Below are 18,731 nucleotides of genomic sequence, written 5' to 3' on the forward strand. Positions count from 1 at the left end.
AAATAATAATAAAATTTTAACTGCTGGGCGGTTTCAACTTTCCTTTTTTAAATACTAAAACGCATCAATCATGGTTTTCAACATTAAAAACAACAACAAAAAAAACTTTGAAGTACATGATGACGCAAGGAAATGGAATTTCTTGCCAAAGAGAACTTCTTGGAGTTAGTCAAAATAGTTGGAGAAATTTTTTGTGGTGTGGAATGCTTTATAAATTGAACACACATTCATGGTTCAAATATATTGTATGTGATAGTTATGAGGGGTCCCAATAGTTTTAATGGTTTGGTTCAACAATTAGCATTGGGTTGGTCCAGTTTGGGTCTTAATTGCCCAAACCATTTGTGTGCTCTTCTGCAAAATCTTTCCAATGAAAAGTTACTTTAGGATTGGAAAGCCCGAAATGCCCAATGTCAATTGATATGAATCTATAAACCTCAGTTTATGTATTAGAAATCTTAGATTAACCCAAGAAAGAAGGAAGAAGACTGATACGAAAGTTTCCTACCCGACCCGGGCTCCACATACACTCAGTCGGGATAAGAGCCGACTGATTTGATCAAGGCGCGATGTACGCTTGACTAATATAGCAACCATTCTCGAATGAGGAAGGTCAACTCCATTACTGATCGAGCGGGACCAACGACATGGAGGCATGATCTCAGGAGAAACAACAGCCTCCGTCGGATAGACTTACCAAATACATAAAAGGAAACACTTAACCGTATAAGAATAAGGACATACCCCTTCGATAAGCATCTAATACATTCTGAGCATAGTCTTTTGTAATCATTGCACGAGGCCTTATTCTGTTCACTGTCTAACTTAGTCATCGGAGACGGTTGCCCGGTACTCTAGCTGGCCCGCTTCTAACCCTTTTTGCAGGACTCATTGTCTTTGACTTGAAGGGGACTCAGTCGGGAACAGCATCAATATAATTGTAACGCATCAAAAACAATGGTGTAGAGTGGGTAAAGTGGTCATTTCACAATAATTCTATTATGTCGTTAATTTGTTAGAGCACAATGGTCATTTCACATTAACCCTTAACTGAAACTTCGGTTGTGTGAATTTTGGTGAACCTAAATGTAAAGGGATTCCATGAGAGGGATGCATGTGAAAAGCTCTATAATATATATTTTTATTCTTAAATTACCCTTTGTCCATTCTCCATTCATTGAACATATCCATTCATTTTTTTTATATTTTAAATTCATTGAACCACCTGAAATTTAAAATTACTTCTTTAACTCAGTCGTTATGTCACTTGTTATGTCACTAAATTAACTTAGAACTGTTTCTCCAATTGTTTCTCTCCCTCTCCCTCTCTCTCTCTATATATATAAAAGCTTAGTAACGTGGTTGTGAGATGCTTATCTCCTGCTCTCCAACTCTGTGTCTTCTTGAATCTGCAAAGAGAAAAGAAATGTTTATCAGAGACTGCAAACAAAAAAGAAATGTCGAAATTTGACGTACGTGAAATGCATAATAGTTTTCTGAATAATAAAATGCATCAATAATTTCCGACAATAAAAACGACAACAAAAAATTTCTTTATTGGGAGATTTTTGTATTTTTAGGAAATTTAAGTTTATGTTAGTGAAAATAGTTGAGAACTTCTTTGTTATTTTATTTTATTTTTAAACTAACCCTTGTCCATTCTCTATCATTGATACACAAAGCTCTATTATATGTTCCTCCGAAATATCTCTATTCATTGAACATATCCATGAAGAGACATTTGGTACTGAACCACCTAGAATTTAAAAGTACTTCTTAGCTCAGTGATTATGTCACTTGTTATGTCACTAAATGAACTTGAAACTGTTTCTCCAATTGTCTCTCTCCCTATATATATAAGCTTAGTAAGGTGGTTGCAGATGCCTATCTCCTGCTTTCTATCTCTTTATCTCTTTATCTCTTTATCAGAGTCTGCAAAAAGAAAAGAAATGTCGAAATCACCTGAAGAGGAGCACCCAAGGAAGGCCTTCGGATGGGCAGCTAGAGACCCTTCTGGAGTTCTCTCTCCATTTAGATTCTCAAGAAGGTTTGTATCCTAATCTTCCCTTGTTTTGTTCTTCTTACAAATCATTACTCTTACAACAACTACTTTTTAATTTGGATTGGCAGGGCAACTGGAGATGAAGATGTGACCTTCAAAGTGTTGTACTGTGGAGTCTGTCACTCTGATCTTCACTTCATCAAGAACGAATGGGGATTTTCCATATATCCAATGGTTCCAGGGTAGGGCACAATATATATTAGATTTAAATCACCCCAAGGAAACATTCACTTCACATTTTTCTTTAAATGAAGTTTCACTTCAATTCTGACCACCCCAGGAATATAAATATGCAGGCATGAGATTGTAGGAATAGCAACAGAGGTGGGAAGCAAGGTGAAAAGATTCAAAGTGGGAGATAAGGTTGGTGTTGGGTGCAATATATGGGCTTGTCACACCTGTGACAACTGCACCAAGGACTTAGAGAGCTACTGTCCCAATGTCGTCCTCACATATAGCACAACTTACTATGATGGCACAACCAACTATGGTGGTTACTCTGATACTATGGTTGTCAATGAGCGGTACGCCGTGGTGTTTCCGGACAACCTGCCACTCGACGGCGGTGCACCATTACTTTGTGCAGGGATTACAGTTTATAGTCCATTGAAATACTATGGATTAAATGAGCCTGGCATGCACTTGGGTGTCGTAGGGCTTGGAGGGCTCGGACATATGGCTGTGAAGTTTGCCAAGGCTTTTGGGGTGAAGGTGACTGTGATTAGCACATCTCCTAGCAAAGAAAAGGAAGCTATTGAACGCCTTGGTGCTGATTCATTTTTGGTCAGCCGTGATCAGGCTCAAATGCAGGTACATCTCCATGATTCTTAGTGCTTGTTGTTTCATTTAAAAAATCTTTTAAGTTAGGAGTATATAAGAGTGCTGAAAAATAAATTGCCCAGAACTGAACTCAAATCAATTTGTTATCGTGAAAAGTTGTCATTATCTTCTATATTTTAGAAGTATAGAAACAAAATTTTAGCATTTTTTTCATCATTAAAAATATTTTAGATTTGACATCTTCTTGGGTGTCTGTGGAAATTCTTGATAATGTATGTCTGAATTTTTTTTGTATTTGTAGGAAGCAAAAGGCACTCTTGATGGCATTATTGATACTGTTTCAGCTGTTCATCCTCTTCTACCATTGATTGATTTACTAAAATCTCATGGGAAGCTTGTCATGGTGGGCGCACCAGAAAAGCCTTTGGAACTACCTGTCTTCCCTTTGCTTGTGGGTGAGTATTATTAAAAGGAAAAAAGAAAAATAAATAAGATAGGTGTCTATCAACTCAAAATAAAAATATTATTTATAATAATGTAAGCTCCTTCCCCCACCCCACCCCTCTTTTTTCTAACCAATGGGCTTACTTCATACAGGGAGGAAGATAATTGCTGGAAGTGCTACTGGGGGAATGAAGGAGACCCAGGAGATGGTTGATTTTGCAGGAAAACACAATATAACAGCGGATATAGAGGTCATTCCAATGGATTATGTTAACACTGCTATGGACAGGCTTGTCAGGGGTGATGTCAAATATAGATTTGTGATCGACATAGCAAACACTTTGAATGCTCCGTAAAGAATGGAGTACCTGAAATGATTATATGAGTTTGTTTGAGTTTCCCTAGGCTTCAAATAAAACACACATCCATAATGTTACAAGTTTCTTCTGAATAAAAAATGTTGATTCTTGTTTTACTAGAATGGTGTCTAAGTTGGCTGTGGGACTTCCACGTTGTAAATTTTTGCTCTTTTTTTTTTTGAGGTTGAGGAGGTTTTAGCTTCATCTTGTTTAGGTTTTGTACATCTTTTTTCACTTCTTGAATAAAAGTTACCATTCAACAAAACTAAAATGGAACCATTGTTGCCCTTCAAACACACACGTATATGAATATATTTGATGACAAACCCATCTCAAGTCCTATGATTATTCTCTTCGGGGGGAAAAAATCACCGGGGCGCCCCGCGGCCCCCCCCCCCCCGGCCCCCCCCCCCCCCGGGCCGGCCCCGGCGCCCGGCCGCCCCCCACGGCCCCCCAAACACCCACACCCCCCCCCCCCCCCCCAAAAAAAAAAACCCCCCCCCCCCCCCCCCCCCCCCCCCCCCCCCCCCCCCCCCCCCCCCCCTCATCTTCAATTCTTTCATAATGATGGCGACCCCTTGCCTGATCCCATAAAATATAGCAACATTGTGGGGGTTCTATTGTTGGGTACTTTGTTCTATCAAAAAAATTACAATATAGTGCCTTGACAAGGCCTCATATTTCCTTTTCAATAAACAAGATTTGTCAATTTTTCTTTAAAAATAAAAATAAAAAAAGGTTTCTCAATTTCTCTTGCTGCTATTCATTTGTTAACTTTAAAGAGAATTCTTCGATAAGTACTTTAACAACTCTCATTCAAAAGATCTCACCACTTCATCACAATATTTAGGACCACCGACTTTGGCCTTAAAATTTCGAGGTAGAGATTTTCTTTTTGCTAATTTGTCCCCTTTGAACTAGAAGAAATCTCTATGAACTCTATCAAGTTTAACCAAAGTGACTTTTGACAGTTTGAAGCATGACATGTAATATGATGGCATTGCAAAGGAAGTTGCTTGAATAAGAATATTTTTTTCAGTTGCTCTAAGAAATTTGGCCTTCCACCCTTTAAGTCTGTCGTTCACTCTTTCACCAAAAAAATGAAATATGTCACAATGCTTTTTCCTGGAATCGATCAGTATTGAACAAGATGGATTGGGAACTAGAAGTGCATATCCTTGCTTGGCTTGGTTGGTATATGGGGAACTTATACTCATTGTATTAGGGTCTAGGGTTTAAAGAGATATTCCATGATGAGTCGCATGATTGGACATGGCCAAGTTAGTGGTGTTGGCTATTGTTCTAAACCTCTACGTACGACCAAGTTTTCTGGATGATAAAAAAAAGGTATGACAAGTTGGCGCTCAAGCATTAAATATGTGATCTATGGATTCACATGACATGTTGTTGGACATAAATGTGCTTCTAGTACAATGGTGGCAACCTCATAGGTAGAGGTACGTAGTAAGTCTAAGGAGGTTTTGGGTTCCCTGCCGTGTGCAAAGATGATGGGTTTGAACAAATTGGTTAGTGGTGGTGAAGAAAGGGGAATCCTTGTTCCTATAATCTTTCTTTTTACCTTTATTTTCTTCTTCTTATTATTCCTCTTTATTATTTTTTTCCCTATCCTCTTTCTCTCTGTGCCTCTTGATTTGATCCATTTTATTACCATCAACTCTTGCTTTCTTTTCATGGTGGATGTCATCTGGACGAAGATGAGAGGGTTACTATGAGATTCAAATTGGTTGAAAATTTGGGTTTTAATTAATTAGTTAAAAAAATCCAGGGTTTTTTGTGGTTTAAAGAGATGAGGAAGACTGATACCCACACAAAGATGATAGGTTTGAACAAACTTGGTAGCGGTGGTGAAGAAACGGGAGTCCTTGTTCCTATAATCTCTCTTTTTAATTACCTTTATTTTTTCTTCTTTATTAGTGTTTTCCTATCCTTCTTTCTCTGCCTCTTGATTGATCCGTTTTATTACCTTCAACTCTTGCTTTCCTTCATGGTGGATGTCATGGGGAAGAAGATGAGAAGGTTACTACGGTTGAAAATTTGGGTTTTAATTAATTGGTTAAAAAAATAGGGTTTTGTTCTGGTTTGGAGAGATGAGGAAGACTAATGTTCTATTATGTTTCAAAACAGTGAGAATGAACAAGATGATTACCCAAAATAAAAAAAAAAAAAAGAATGAAGCATAAAGATGAGAGCGTTGCTATGGATTCAAATCTTGAAAATTTGGGTTTAGGTTTAGATCCATTAAAAAAAATCTAGGGTTTTGTTGTGATTTAGAGATGTGGGGAAGACGATATCTCAAAACATGAGAATGAAGAAGATGAAGAACAGCTCATGGTCAGTGGCAGGAGATGAGCAATTGACAACCAATCTAAATTTGGCTGATTATTTAGGTTTGAAATTAGAAATTGGGTTATCATCATTAGGGTGAAATTATTGTAAATTTGAAAAGATTCTAACATAAGAGTGTTTAAATTACTATATAACTATTCAATTTATTTTTGCCATAGTGTCATCATTCTCGGGTTGCTGCCAACAAAAAATCCCTCATGGGCATGCATAAGAAAACACTTGCTTTTGTTAAAAAAAGATGTAACTATGCTTCAAGGGAAGAAAAAAAAAAAATGCGTGTCTGTGTGTGTGGGGGGGGGGTGTTTAAAGGTATGCTTCAGGTTTCAATCATTTATGAGATGGAAGGACTATTATCTCTACTTTTGAGGAGATATTATTCTCTGACTCCTACCTACAATTACTAGACGCAATGTGTGTTAATGTGTTATTGTCCCACCCATCCGCCGATCTTGGTCTTGCCCGACAACCTATAGGTGCGACCCACAATCACAAGATCCAAAGTTTAGCCATCAGTAATAATAATTGCACATAATACTAAATCAAGAGCAAAGAACAATCCAATAATTATGAATAAATACAAGTGGCCAAAATCTAATAAAGAATAAGAATATGAACAAAGAATAAATAAAACAAACATGTCCAAAAAGAGTATTTCAGTGGAAGCAAAAAAGAATAACAAGGTCTAGTTATTATTTTGGTCTTTTTCGGGGCTAGCACTTTTCTTTTCTAATCTCTCGATGAAAAGAGTCATGAAACCCCCCTCATCGATCTGTCTAAATGGCAAACCACCTAGATCCTCTTATCGTCAATAGGTGCTATAAGCGCACTTCATGCACTCGGAAGAGGCTTCTTGTTGTGCAACACCACTTCCCATTGACATCTTCAGAATCTCTTCAATGGGGTTCTCCCAGACATACGAAACTTTTCCTGCATCTGTATAGTCATCTAAAGAAAATCGAGATATTACACAAAGAATGAGTTATGACGAACTCAGTAAGACAACAATCCCATATACATATCAACATCATAAACATAACAATAACAATAATGAAAAGATGATATGCAATAGTATGGATGTATCTGACTATGCAAGTCTTTAGTAAGGTAGACATGTTTTAAGATATAACACCAGCCTTCCTTTAGGTAGGTCTCGTCATTCTGATCCTCACAGACTAGTTACCTCTGTTGGGATCCTAGGCAATGGGGACAGTCTTCGTCAATCAACCATGGCTGGAGTTTAAGTCCATACTTTTTCACCACAACCATTGGCATAAGTACTAGCGCATTTCAAGGATTCTAACCCAATGCAAAGTCCTATGGTAACATACTACATATGGTCTAAATACCTCCTCTATGGCACCAACCAACTCAGTTCAATATCCTTACCCACCTAGGAATAAGAATCCTCAAGGACTGATTACTTTTGTTGGTCATCCACATATTGTTGGGGTGGATGCTCTCATGTCCCCTCACGACTCCCAAGTCGCTTATTGTTTGGCGTTCTGCCATGGATTTGGAGTTCAATGCCCTTCTTATTGATGGTAATTGGGTTATTGCTAGTCTCCCTCCAGATAAGCATGTCATTGGGTGTCACTGTATTTTTCACATAAAGAAGCAATCCAATGGTTCTATAGAGCGCTATAAAGCACGTCTTGTAGGCCAGGGATTCACCCAAGAGTGTGGTTTTGATTACACTAGTATCCTTAGTCCTGTATTTGAGGCCACTAATATTCATCTCATCCTAGCTTTGGAGTCTCTTCTAGTCGGGATATTTGTCAACTTGATGTTACAAATGCGTTTTTTATGGCAATTCGCATGAAGAAATTTATGTCCCAACCTGCGGGTTGTGTTGATTCTCGATATTCCAATTGTCTTCTTGAATGCTCCTTTTATGGTTTGAAGCTGATTCCTCGTGCTTAGTTTGAGAGACTTAGTAGGTTTTTACTTCATGTTGAATTCTTTAGCTCTTGTACTTATACCTCTCTCTTTCAACATCAGTTCCACTAGCCTATTTCATTCGTATATATGTGGATGATATCTTTTTTATCACCAACACATTTACATTAGATATGTAGCTTCTTATGGTTCATCTTGCCTCTAATATTGCCATTAAAGATTTGGCTCCGGCTTGTTATTTCTTGGGCATTAAGTTAGTTTCGCTTTGGACTAGGTTACTTCTCTCTCCACAAAAGTGCATTTACAATATTTTAAAGTATACTGATATATTTGATGACAAACCCCTCTCAAGTCGTATGGTATTCTCTTTAAGTCTATCATAATGATGGTGATCCCTTTACTATCTCATAGAATATTCGAACATTGCAGGGGTTTTATAGTACGGTATTTTGATTCTACTCCTAAAAAGGAAAAAGAAAGAAGGTTTGTCCATTTCTCTCATCTCTTATCTATAAGATCTCACCACTTTCCATCACAATATTCAGAACCACCGAATTTGGCCTTAGAATTTCAAAGTGAAGACTTTCTTTTCTTTTTACTAGTTAGAAATTACAAACAAATTTCAAACCAAAGATTTGATTTCCAATTCGATGAATCTTCTACAAGGAATCCGCCAAGTAGAACATCCAGCAGAAAGAAATTGTGTTTAGAAGAAAATGGAATAGAGTCTATAAAGAATGTTCAAACTTTGAAGTACATGAAATGCTTCATAGTTTCCGACCAACAAAAAAACTTTGAACTTCTAGCCTGTTTCAACCTTCTTTTCTGAATAATAAAATGCATCAATCATAGCTTCCAACAATAAAAAAAAAATGGGTAATTTTCATCTGGACCCCCGAGGTTTGGTCTATAAAGAATGTTCAAACTTTGAAGTACATGAAATGCTTCATAGTTTCCGACCAACAAAAAAACTTTGAACTTCTAGCCTATTTCAACCTTCTTTTCTGAATAATAAAATGCATCAATCATAGTTTCCAACAATAAAAAAAAAAGGGTAATTTTCATCTGGACCCCCTGAGGTTTGGTCCAGGTCACTTTTAGTCCAGTTTAAGTTTCCTTTTGCATATGGCTCCCCTGTAGTTTTAATAAATGATTAAATAAGGACAAGTTAACAGAAACTGTTAATTTAATAAATTTGGTGACAAAAATACCCTCGTTTGGAATTTTTTGTTTTTTATTTTTTATTTTTGTTTCGTCCCACAAAGGCTTCGTCTTCAACATCGAATTTTCAAGCGAGAAGGGAAACCCTAGCAGCAATAACTTGCTCTTATCGTTTTGAATTCAGTTCAAATCACAACCTCTCAAACCCTAAAAAACATCAAAATGGAAGTCATGAGGAACAAATTTCAAACTTCAATTCGATTATGATCTAAGATGAAAGATTATTCGTCAGATACCATACCTGTTCTCACCACTGGTTCTTTGAAAAAAAAAATTCAAAACGATGGATCTACAATCCAAAAAAAGCAAAACAAGAGCACAAAAACGAATAAAGAAAGTCAAAAGCCAAAAAGAAAAAACTGATTTTTTCTATCAGAATGCAGAGTAACGTCAACTACGAATCCATTCTAAAATAGAAGAAGAAAAAAATCGGGAAAAAAAAAGCCCGTACAGCAAAAGAACCGATTGTCATTCTTACCTCTGCGATTCTAAAGAATGAAGCAAAAGATCCACTTCCAAGAAAAATAGCAACTGATCCAAGCTTGAAACATGAGAAAGGTAACACTTTTGAAGAGCAGTTACCCCTGTTGCAGACGGAGCCCAACAGTAGTAGCAGAATAAGAGTAAATCGTCCTCATTTTCTTTTTTGTGCAGTAGCATGAGGATCACAGGTATGGTTTTGATCTCCAAATGTGGCTCACTCAATCTTCTTCGTCGACGACGAATGTATTCCAACTCCGACAGATAACTGTTCAAAGGGAATCGATGACTGTTTATTATTTATTTATTTTATAGTATTTATTTTAGTAGATTAAAATAAAAAATAAAAAATTCCAAACGAGGGTATTTTTGTCACAAATTTATTAAATTAACAGTTTCTGTTAAACTTGTCCTTATTTAATCATTTATTAAAACTACAAGGGAGCCATATGCAAAAGGAAACTTAAACTGGACTAAAAGTGACCTGGACCAAACTTCAGGGGGTCCAAATGAAAATTACCCAAAAAAAAAACTTTGAACTACATGATGACGCAAGTAAATGCGCTTTCTTGTCAAATGAGAACTTATTTATTAGGAGATTTTTGTATTTTTCTTCTTCTTCTTCTTTTTTTCTTTCGTTTTTTTCTTTTTCTTTTTCTTTTTCTTTCTTTCTTTTCTTTTCTTTCTTTTCTTTTCTTTTTTCTTTTCTTCTTCTTCTTCTTCTTCTTCTTCTTCTTCTTCTTCTTCTTCTTCTTCTTCTTCTTCTTCTTCTTCTTCTTCTTCTTCTTCTTCTTTTCCTTTCTTTTTTGTGTAGCAAAGATTTTCATTCAAAACTGGAAGAAGGCCTAGAGATAGAGAACAATACCTCATGCAACCATGGGGAGGAGAGTGGCCACTCAGTCCTAGAGGACACGGTGAGAGCCTTCCTGGCTAGAGAGTAGGCAAACCCATTACAATCTCTAAAAATAAAAGAAAAGTTATATCTTTGGAATTCCTCAATGAGGAGCCCAATATTAAATAGAATGCCAGCCAAAGTAAACGGGGGATTAGGATTGTGATCATTAAGGATATTGATCAATTCTTCACAATTTGAAATAATGTGGATCTCTTAAATTCCTTGATGATGGCACTCAACTGAGGCAACAAGATTGCACAGGCTTCACTTATTAAGGTCTCATTAAAATTAGGGGTGTAAACAGACCGGATTCGGATCGGATAGTAGTATATTCATATCCGCATCCTATTGTATTCGGATGGATTTGGATTATATCCTATCGGTTTTTGGACGGATTCTGTCGGATTCGAATGATAATCGGATAGTTATTTTCTTAAGTAGATTCATCTAAACGAACATGAATATAGATTGAATACAAGTTTTTGACTACCTGTCTTTAACTTTGGTAGAAAAATAGTCACATATTATAGGTAAAATTTATAAAAACAAGAATAATAAATCTAAATAAGTAACTTAATCGGATAATTTTAGGATAATATTCGGTAAGAAAGGGGTATATCATATCCGCATCCTATTGATAATCGGACATATTCGGATACCTCTAAACGGATACGGATGCGGATGCGGATGCGAATTCGGAAGCGGATTTCAATTATCCATTTACACCCCTAATTAAAATCCATGGGCTTCAAAATTAAATGGCATGGTTGCTTCAAATGATTGAGGATGGCAAAGCCCACGCCCCCCTTATGGGTGTCACATGGAAGCGCAACATCATAATACACTACAAAACCATTGATGGGTGGTGAAACTTTTTGAGCTGTGGAATTATTGCTTCATAAATTAAACACACATCTATGGTTCAAATATATTGTGTTTGATAGCCATGAGGGGGTATCAATGGTTTGGTTCGTGTTTGGTTTAGTTTGGGTTTTTTCTGGTTCCAGGATGAAAGCAACAAACCCAAACACCAATGTTCAGAAAATTTTCAATTTCAATTTGGTTTTAGGTTGGTGCGATTTGGGTTAATTGTTTGTGTTTATGTTGGATCAGTTCTGAAATCATTATCAACTCGTTATCAAACTAAAAATTATATTTGGGCCTCTAATCTTGTCTTTTGGGCTTAGGCCCTAATAAACCAACCTCTCTAAAATTTTTAATTAGGGTTATAGCAGACTAGGTCTTTTAATGGTTTGGTTCAGCCTAATGGACCACTATCAGGTTGACTAAACCAGCCTGAACCATATAGGTTTTTTTGTTTTTTGGTTAATCAACTTCTATTCTTGCGGAACAAGGGAGGGGGAAAATTTTGGCTGGCCAAGAGTTAACATTATTACTTTTAGTTCCACTGACATTTCTCCATTCAATGAACAAATCCATGACGGCAAAAGAAACGTTTGGTATTGAACTACCTAGAATTTAAAAATACTTCTTAACTCAGTGGTTATGTCACTTGTTATGTCACCAAGTCAATTTAATTGGAACTCTTTCAGTGGTTATGTCACTTGTGTCACTAAATCAACTTTGGAATTGTTTCTCCAATTGTCTCTCTCACTATAAATATAAGCTAGTCTGGTTACCTTTCTATCTCTTCATCAGAATTTGCAAAGGGAAGAAGCAATGTCGAAATCACCTGAAGAGGAGCACCCAAGGAAGGCCTTCGGATGGGCAGCTAGGGACCCTTCTGGAGTTCTTTCTCCATTTAGATTCTCAAGAAGGTTTGTATATCCTAATTAATCTTCCTCTTTCTTATTCTCTTTACAAAGCATTGTTCTTACAGCAACTACTTAATTTGGATTGCCAGGGCAACTGGAGATGAAGATGTGAGATTGAAAGTGTTGTACTGTGGAATCTGTCACTCCGATCTTCACTTCATCAAGACCGAATGGGGATTTTCCATATATCCAATGGTTCCAGGGTAGGCCACAATATATATTAGATTTAAATCAACCCAAGGAAATATTCACTTCAAATTTTCCTATAAATGAAGTTTCACTTCAATTCTGACCAACCCAGCTGGAATATAAATATGCAGGCATGAGATTGTGGGAATAGCAACTGAGGTGGGAAGCAAGGTGAAAAGATTCAAAGTGGGAGACAAAGTAGGTGTTGGGTGCAATATAGGGGCTTGTCACACCTGTGACAACTGCACCAAGGATTTAGAGAGCTACTGTCCTAAAGTTATCCTCACATACAGCACGACTTACTATGATGGCACCACCACCTATGGTGGTTACTCTGATACTATGGTTGTCAATGAGCGGTACGCTGTGCAGTTTCCAGACAACCTGCCACTCGACGGCGGTGCACCCTTACTTTGTGCAGGGATTACAGTTTATAGTCCATTGAAATACTTTGGATTAAATGAGCCCGGCATGCACTTGGGTGTTGTAGGGCTTGGAGGTCTTGGACATATGGCTGTGAAGTTTGCCAAGGCTTTTGGGGTGAAGGTGACTGTGATTAGCACATCTCCTAGCAAAGAAAAGGAAGCTATTGAACGCCTTGGTGCTGATTCATTTTTGGTCAGCCGTGATCAGGCTCAGATGCAGGTACATCTCCATGATTCTTAGTGCCTATTGTTTCATTTCCAAAATCTTTTAAGTTAATTAGGAGTATATAGGAGTGCTGAAAAATAAATTGCCCATAACTGATCTCACAATCAAGTTGTTAGATTTGACATTTTATTGGGTGTCTATGGACATTCCTGATAATGTATGTCTGAATTTTCTTTGGATTTGTAGGAGGCGAAAGGCACTCTTGATGGCATTATTGATACGGTTTCAGCTGTTCATCCTCTTCTACCATTGATTGATTTACTAAAATCTCATGGGAAGCTTGTCATGGTGGGCGCACCAGAAAACCTTTGGAACTACCTGTCTTCCCTTTGCTTGTGGGTGAGTATTATCAAAGGAAAAAAATAAATAAATAAAGATAGATGTCTATTGACTCAAAAGAAAAATATTATATATAGTAATGTAAGCTCCTCCCCCCCCCCCCCCTTTTTTTATTGCAAATTTATGTGTTGTAATAGTTCTACTATGTGAAATGACTTCAATTAAGCAATGGGCTTATTTCATACAGGGAGGAAGATAATTGCTGGAAGTGCCACTGGGGGAATGAAGGAGACACAGGAGATGATTGATTTTGCAGGAAAGCACAATATAACAGCAGATATAGAGGTCATTCCAATGGATTATGTTAACACTGCTATGGACAGACTTGTCAAGGGTGATGTCAAATATAGATTTGTGATTGACATAGCAAACACTTTGAATGCTCCGTAAAGAATGGTGCACCTGAAATTATAACATGAGTTTGTTTGATTTTTCGTAGGCTTCAAATGAAACACACATCCAGAATGTCATAAGTTTCTTCTGAATAAGAAATGTTAATTCTTGTTTTAATAGAAGGTTGTCTAAGTTGTAATGTTTCATGGCATAATACGATTCAAACGGATTATAGAGGGATGTAGTGGGACTTCCACATTTAAAATTTTTGCTCTTTTTTTTTGTGGTTGAGGAGGTTTTAGCCTCATCTTGTTTAGGTTCTGTACACCTTTTTGTGCTTATTTAATAAAAGTTACGATTCAACAAAACTAAAAAAGAACCTTTGTTGCCCTTACAACACACACCTAGGGTAGATGAGATTCAAACTCACGATGAGTTGACCTTTGCAACTCCATTAAACCTGAGCAGGATTAGGTGCTGCAAAATTGTGGATCATGGTGGAGTGATGGTTTCTGAGGGATAGACAGTGGTACTTTAAATAAATCCAAGAAGTTGTTCACTATGGAGAATGGGAAATAGTTGGGTTTCCAATAAAGAAATTTATCAGAGGTGAGTTTTAGGGTGACATGATGTTGGAAAGATGGGTTTGCTGAAGAAGCTGCCATTGGAGGAGAGGTTAGGAAAAGGAAGATAAGAGGTTGAGGCTGAGGATCATTCCCTTGTAGAAGGATTTCAGTTAGATCAGAGTTGATTTCAGTTAGATCAGAATTTGGAGAAGGAAAAGAGAGAGTGAAACCAAAGAGACAACAAGATTTTACATATATGGTTCAAACTTTCCCTCTTAGAGGAGCTTATTCCACAATCAAATCCCCATTCGACTTATCTTCTTGGGACTAATTTGTTTTAAATAAAGGATTGTATATAGTAGAGAGAAGCACAAGCAGCCATAAATACAGCAATCACAATCATCATATGGTATGATCAAATCTCCGATAATTGAGCTTCCATTGGCATGTTAAGTACAGTATGTGATAAGGTCAAATCTTCTACAGTTGGCCTTTTCTCAGCAATACATGAAACCATATAAAGTTGCAGTTGATCTAGGAGAAAGCCTTACCCTTGCTCATGGGTAATGGTTGTTTCAATTAAGGACATATCATCATTTCTAGAACCAAAATGCACTTATAATTTTTCGATTTACTTTCTTCCAACTAGAAGCATATTCAGTTAGAAGCTTCCAATTTCAAATTATTGGTACCTTATACCTCTCTCTCTTCAAGATCTAAGTGAGTAGAATAAAAGAAATTGAAAAACTGTACTCAGAATTTGATTATAAAAAGATGAAAGAATGACATCTTGTGGCTGTAGTTTAGTGGTAAGAATTCCACGTTGTGGCCGTGGAGACCTGGGCTCGAATCCCAGCAGCCACATTATACAATACTGATGGTGTTTTTTTTGGAGTTGATCTACATAATCTTTGGTTCCTCTCTCGGTTTTTTTTAGAGGCATTGATAAAACTTTAAGGGATTAAAGTGTGAGAAAAAAATCAATATTTACAATAACCTCTCATTGTTTAAGTCTAGATTGTTGGAAAACTTTAAGGGGTTAAAGTGTGAGAAAAAAATCAATATTTACAATAACCTCTCATTGTTTAAGTCTAGATTGTTGGCACTACCTACTGCCGCAAATAAAAATCCAAGGAAGTTTGTTACAAGATGATTTCTTTATCTCGTTGATATGTTGAATTTTGTCTTTGATACTAAAAGTAGTACTTGACTAGTCAAAATTTTAGAAGTCTAAACATAAGTCATGTTCATGTCCTTTCGAATTCTTTTTTCTAATTAACTGAGGTGATATAATCTTTTTAAAATGACCATTTTAGCCACCCTACACCATGTCTTATTCCTTCTTTTCTTGGTTAACCTAAGATTTCTAAATCCTGAATTGGGGCTTATAGATTAATACCAATCATTATTGGACCTTCTTATTGGAATGGTTTTTCTAAAAGAACATGTAAATGGTTCTAATAGTTATAAGACCTGAATTGGACCAACCCGAGGCTAATTGGATGGCGTACATGTTGAGCATTGAAAAGCCTATTCGTTTCAAGTTGGTTTAGTCCAACACATTAATTGCTTGTTAGCACAAAACAATTTGACAAACCACCAACAAACCCTAACCCATCATAACTTGACTTAAAGAGATTAAAGAAGTTGGTTTATTAGAGCCTTAAGCATAAGTGGCATGATAGAAGGCTCAAATATAGTTTTTAACTTGAAATGAGATAAAATGGTTTGATAACAGGTTAGTAATGGTCTCAAAAGTAGTGATGTAACACAAATGTAAACTGTTAACCCAATCCAATCTAAATGAATCCGAAATTGAGTCGAAATTGAAACTTTTTTTAATTAACAAATCGTGTTTAAGCCTGCAACCAAAAAGTTCAATCCGAAACCAATACATTCGGGCCTTAGTTAGATGTGTTTATATTTGTAAAGCATACTAAGCATTCCACAACTCAGATTTATTATGATAATTCTTTAATCTAGCAAAAGTTGTTTGTTATCGGATTTTTATTTGCAGATGCTGTTGCCTACGACAATGAGGATTTTGCCACTTATATCTAAAGCAATTTAACGGTGAGGGATTAGAAATGTAGGGTTTAATTGTAAATATAGTTTTTTTTTTTTTTTTTTTTTTACATTCAAGGGTTTTTAAAGTTAACAAATTTACAAAATAAAACCCTCAGTATACCCGAATCCCTTCTCTAGTTTCACTATGGCTGGAGATTAGATGTCTCGGGTTGGATTATTCAAAAATCGACATTCTCCGGCAGCAAACAAAAGCTTCAAATACCGACAACGACTTAAATCATCCGGCAACCTTACCTTATCTTTTGCTCTTTCATCATTTTCCAATCTTTAGTCATGAAAGAAGAGGCAAAAGTCAAGAGAGAGGAAAGAAGAGGGCAAGAAGTTTAGGTGTGAAAATTACAACAATAGAAGAGTGTTTTTGAGGAGCTATCCTCTTCACTGGGTAGAAGATCAAGTCAATGACGATGACAATGATTCCCTTTCAACTAAAGGTATGGTCAATGTACTTCGATGGAGTGAAGGGAAGGTTTTGATCTGGAAGAAATTCAAGAACACGGTTGCTTACAAAATTGTGACTCACTCTTCTTACAAAATTTATGTTTTTCCCTTTATATTTAGTTTCCCTTTTCTTTTTCTTGGGTCGCCGGTTTCAACTCTGACGATGTTGAAGGAATATATGAATTAAAATTTCTTCCTCCCCCCTCAGTAAATAACTCTTCCATAGTTCCATGTACTTATGCTTTCCATACATTGATGGATTATTTTCCTTGAAATCATTTCTGATTTGCTTGAACTCTGTTACAACAAACATGGCTGATGGGTTCAATTACGTTATGTGTTGATTTTTTTCTGCTTTTTTTTCCTCGGAAGAATGGTTGGTCATTTGTGGAATTTGTGTCAGAATTGTAGGGTTTCTAGTTTCCTAGGATGAACAGAAGATTCTTATGCATTTTCTTGCAAAAGGGAAGATAAAGTTGCCGGATGATTTCAATCGCTGCCGGTATTTGAGACATCTAATCTCCGACTAGAGCGAAACGAGGGAAAGATTCGGGTATGCAGAGGGGCTTGTTTTGTAATTTTTTAACTTTAAAAAACCTTACATGTAAAAATAAACAACTATATTTACAATTAAACCCCACATTTCTAATCCCACACCGTTAGATTACTTTAGGTATATGTGGCAAAATCCTCATCGGGCTGCTGCCGCAAATAAAAATCCTTATCGATATGTATGATTTTACATTCTACTCTTTGTACTTGTCATATTTAGTATTAAAAGTTCAACTTTTTTTTGACTGGGAACTCAGATTTCCACAAATAGAAAAATCTCCCACAAAAGTTTAAGAAGCTTTAACAAGAAAGCTCATTTCCTTGCGTCATCACGTACTTCATAGTTTGAATGGTTTGTAGACTCTACTCGATCCATTTCTTGTAAACATAATTTTTCTCTTGTCCCTTTGCTACTTTTCTATTAGAGGATCCCTCAATTCTGAAGTCAAATATATGGAAATTGGGGAGTTCAATGAAAAGACAATCTCCATTTTGAAATTTTCAGGTTGGGTTCGGTGGTTCTGGAGATTGTGACGGAAGTGGTGAGATCATCCGAAGAAGAATAACTAAATCAAAATTGAATGATTTGACAAAATGAAGAATTAAGGACAGGAATAAGCTAGGGGTGGCCTGTTGAAGATTCTATCAATTTGAAAGGAAATTCTTGGCGAAAACGATGAGTGCCTTTAACTTGTTGCAAGTACTCTCTCATGGGGTTGCTGCCTAGCTCTCTTGAGTTGATATAGTTGAAACTTACAGATGTATGGCTCGAGCTTACGATTGAGAGGCATATGTCTTGAAGAACTCCAAGAATCATGAGAGGCTGTGGCTCCTAAAATCTGTGCAAATGCTCTTCTGGGTAGCAAAGAAATATTCCAGGATAAGATTACCAGGTTTTGTTTACGCCATTCATGAAAGATGGGATTAGGAACTGGAGTTGCAGCAGATGACGAACCCGTAATTGGGTTGAAGAAGAAGAGACTCATTGGGACCATTTGACGTTTCCATTGAAAAATGTACGTGAAAGAGGGGAGAGGGAGAGAATCCAAGGAATAGTTGAAGCTACTCGACAGCGTCTAATACCATGCATGTAATCTTGGCTTTGCTCGTGGCGGGTCATGCTATTCATATCGGTTGTCAGATTGAGATTTCTACCGTCAAGACGAAATTTTAGTCGAAATCTCAAGCAGATTCCCGATGGTCGGCAATACAGTCATGTGCCATCATAGCTAAGGTCTGAAGCATTTTCAGAATATTACATATGTTGTCTACCAGTGTTGAACATGCAACATTTTT

At 36.8% G+C, this 18,731-nt stretch overlaps 1 protein-coding gene, 1 non-coding gene and 1 pseudogene across 3 annotated transcripts; all 3 read left to right on the forward strand.

Annotated features, from left to right (window-relative positions):
• The first annotated feature begins 1,896 nt into the window (after positions 1–1,896).
• On the forward strand, positions 1,897–3,942 carry LOC148999999 (putative mannitol dehydrogenase). The gene is made up of 5 exons (XM_089139555.1): positions 1,897–2,047; positions 2,131–2,244; positions 2,359–2,872; positions 3,144–3,297; positions 3,440–3,942. The coding sequence occupies exons 1-5, from the start codon at positions 1,950–1,952 to the stop codon at positions 3,640–3,642; spliced, it is 1,083 nt and encodes a 360-aa protein (XP_088995681.1). The 5' UTR covers positions 1,897–1,949; the 3' UTR covers positions 3,643–3,942.
• Positions 3,943–12,166: 8,224 nt separating this feature from the next.
• On the forward strand, positions 12,167–14,142 carry LOC149000000 (putative mannitol dehydrogenase; annotated as a pseudogene). The gene is made up of 5 exons (XR_016170685.1): positions 12,167–12,282; positions 12,369–12,482; positions 12,600–13,113; positions 13,306–13,458; positions 13,646–14,142. The product of XR_016170685.1 is annotated as a putative mannitol dehydrogenase (transcript).
• Positions 14,143–15,149: 1,007 nt separating this feature from the next.
• On the forward strand, positions 15,150–15,221 carry TRNAH-GUG (transfer RNA histidin (anticodon GUG)). Its single transcript has one exon. It is a non-coding gene; the product is annotated as a tRNA-His (tRNA).
• The last annotated feature ends 3,510 nt before the right edge of the window (positions 15,222–18,731 follow it).

Source organism: Hakea prostrata, chromosome 11 (assembly GCF_041222555.1).
Source record: "Hakea prostrata isolate BN-2017 chromosome 11, UWA_Hpros_2, whole genome shotgun sequence".
NCBI lineage: Eukaryota > Viridiplantae > Streptophyta > Magnoliopsida > Proteales > Proteaceae > Hakea > Hakea prostrata.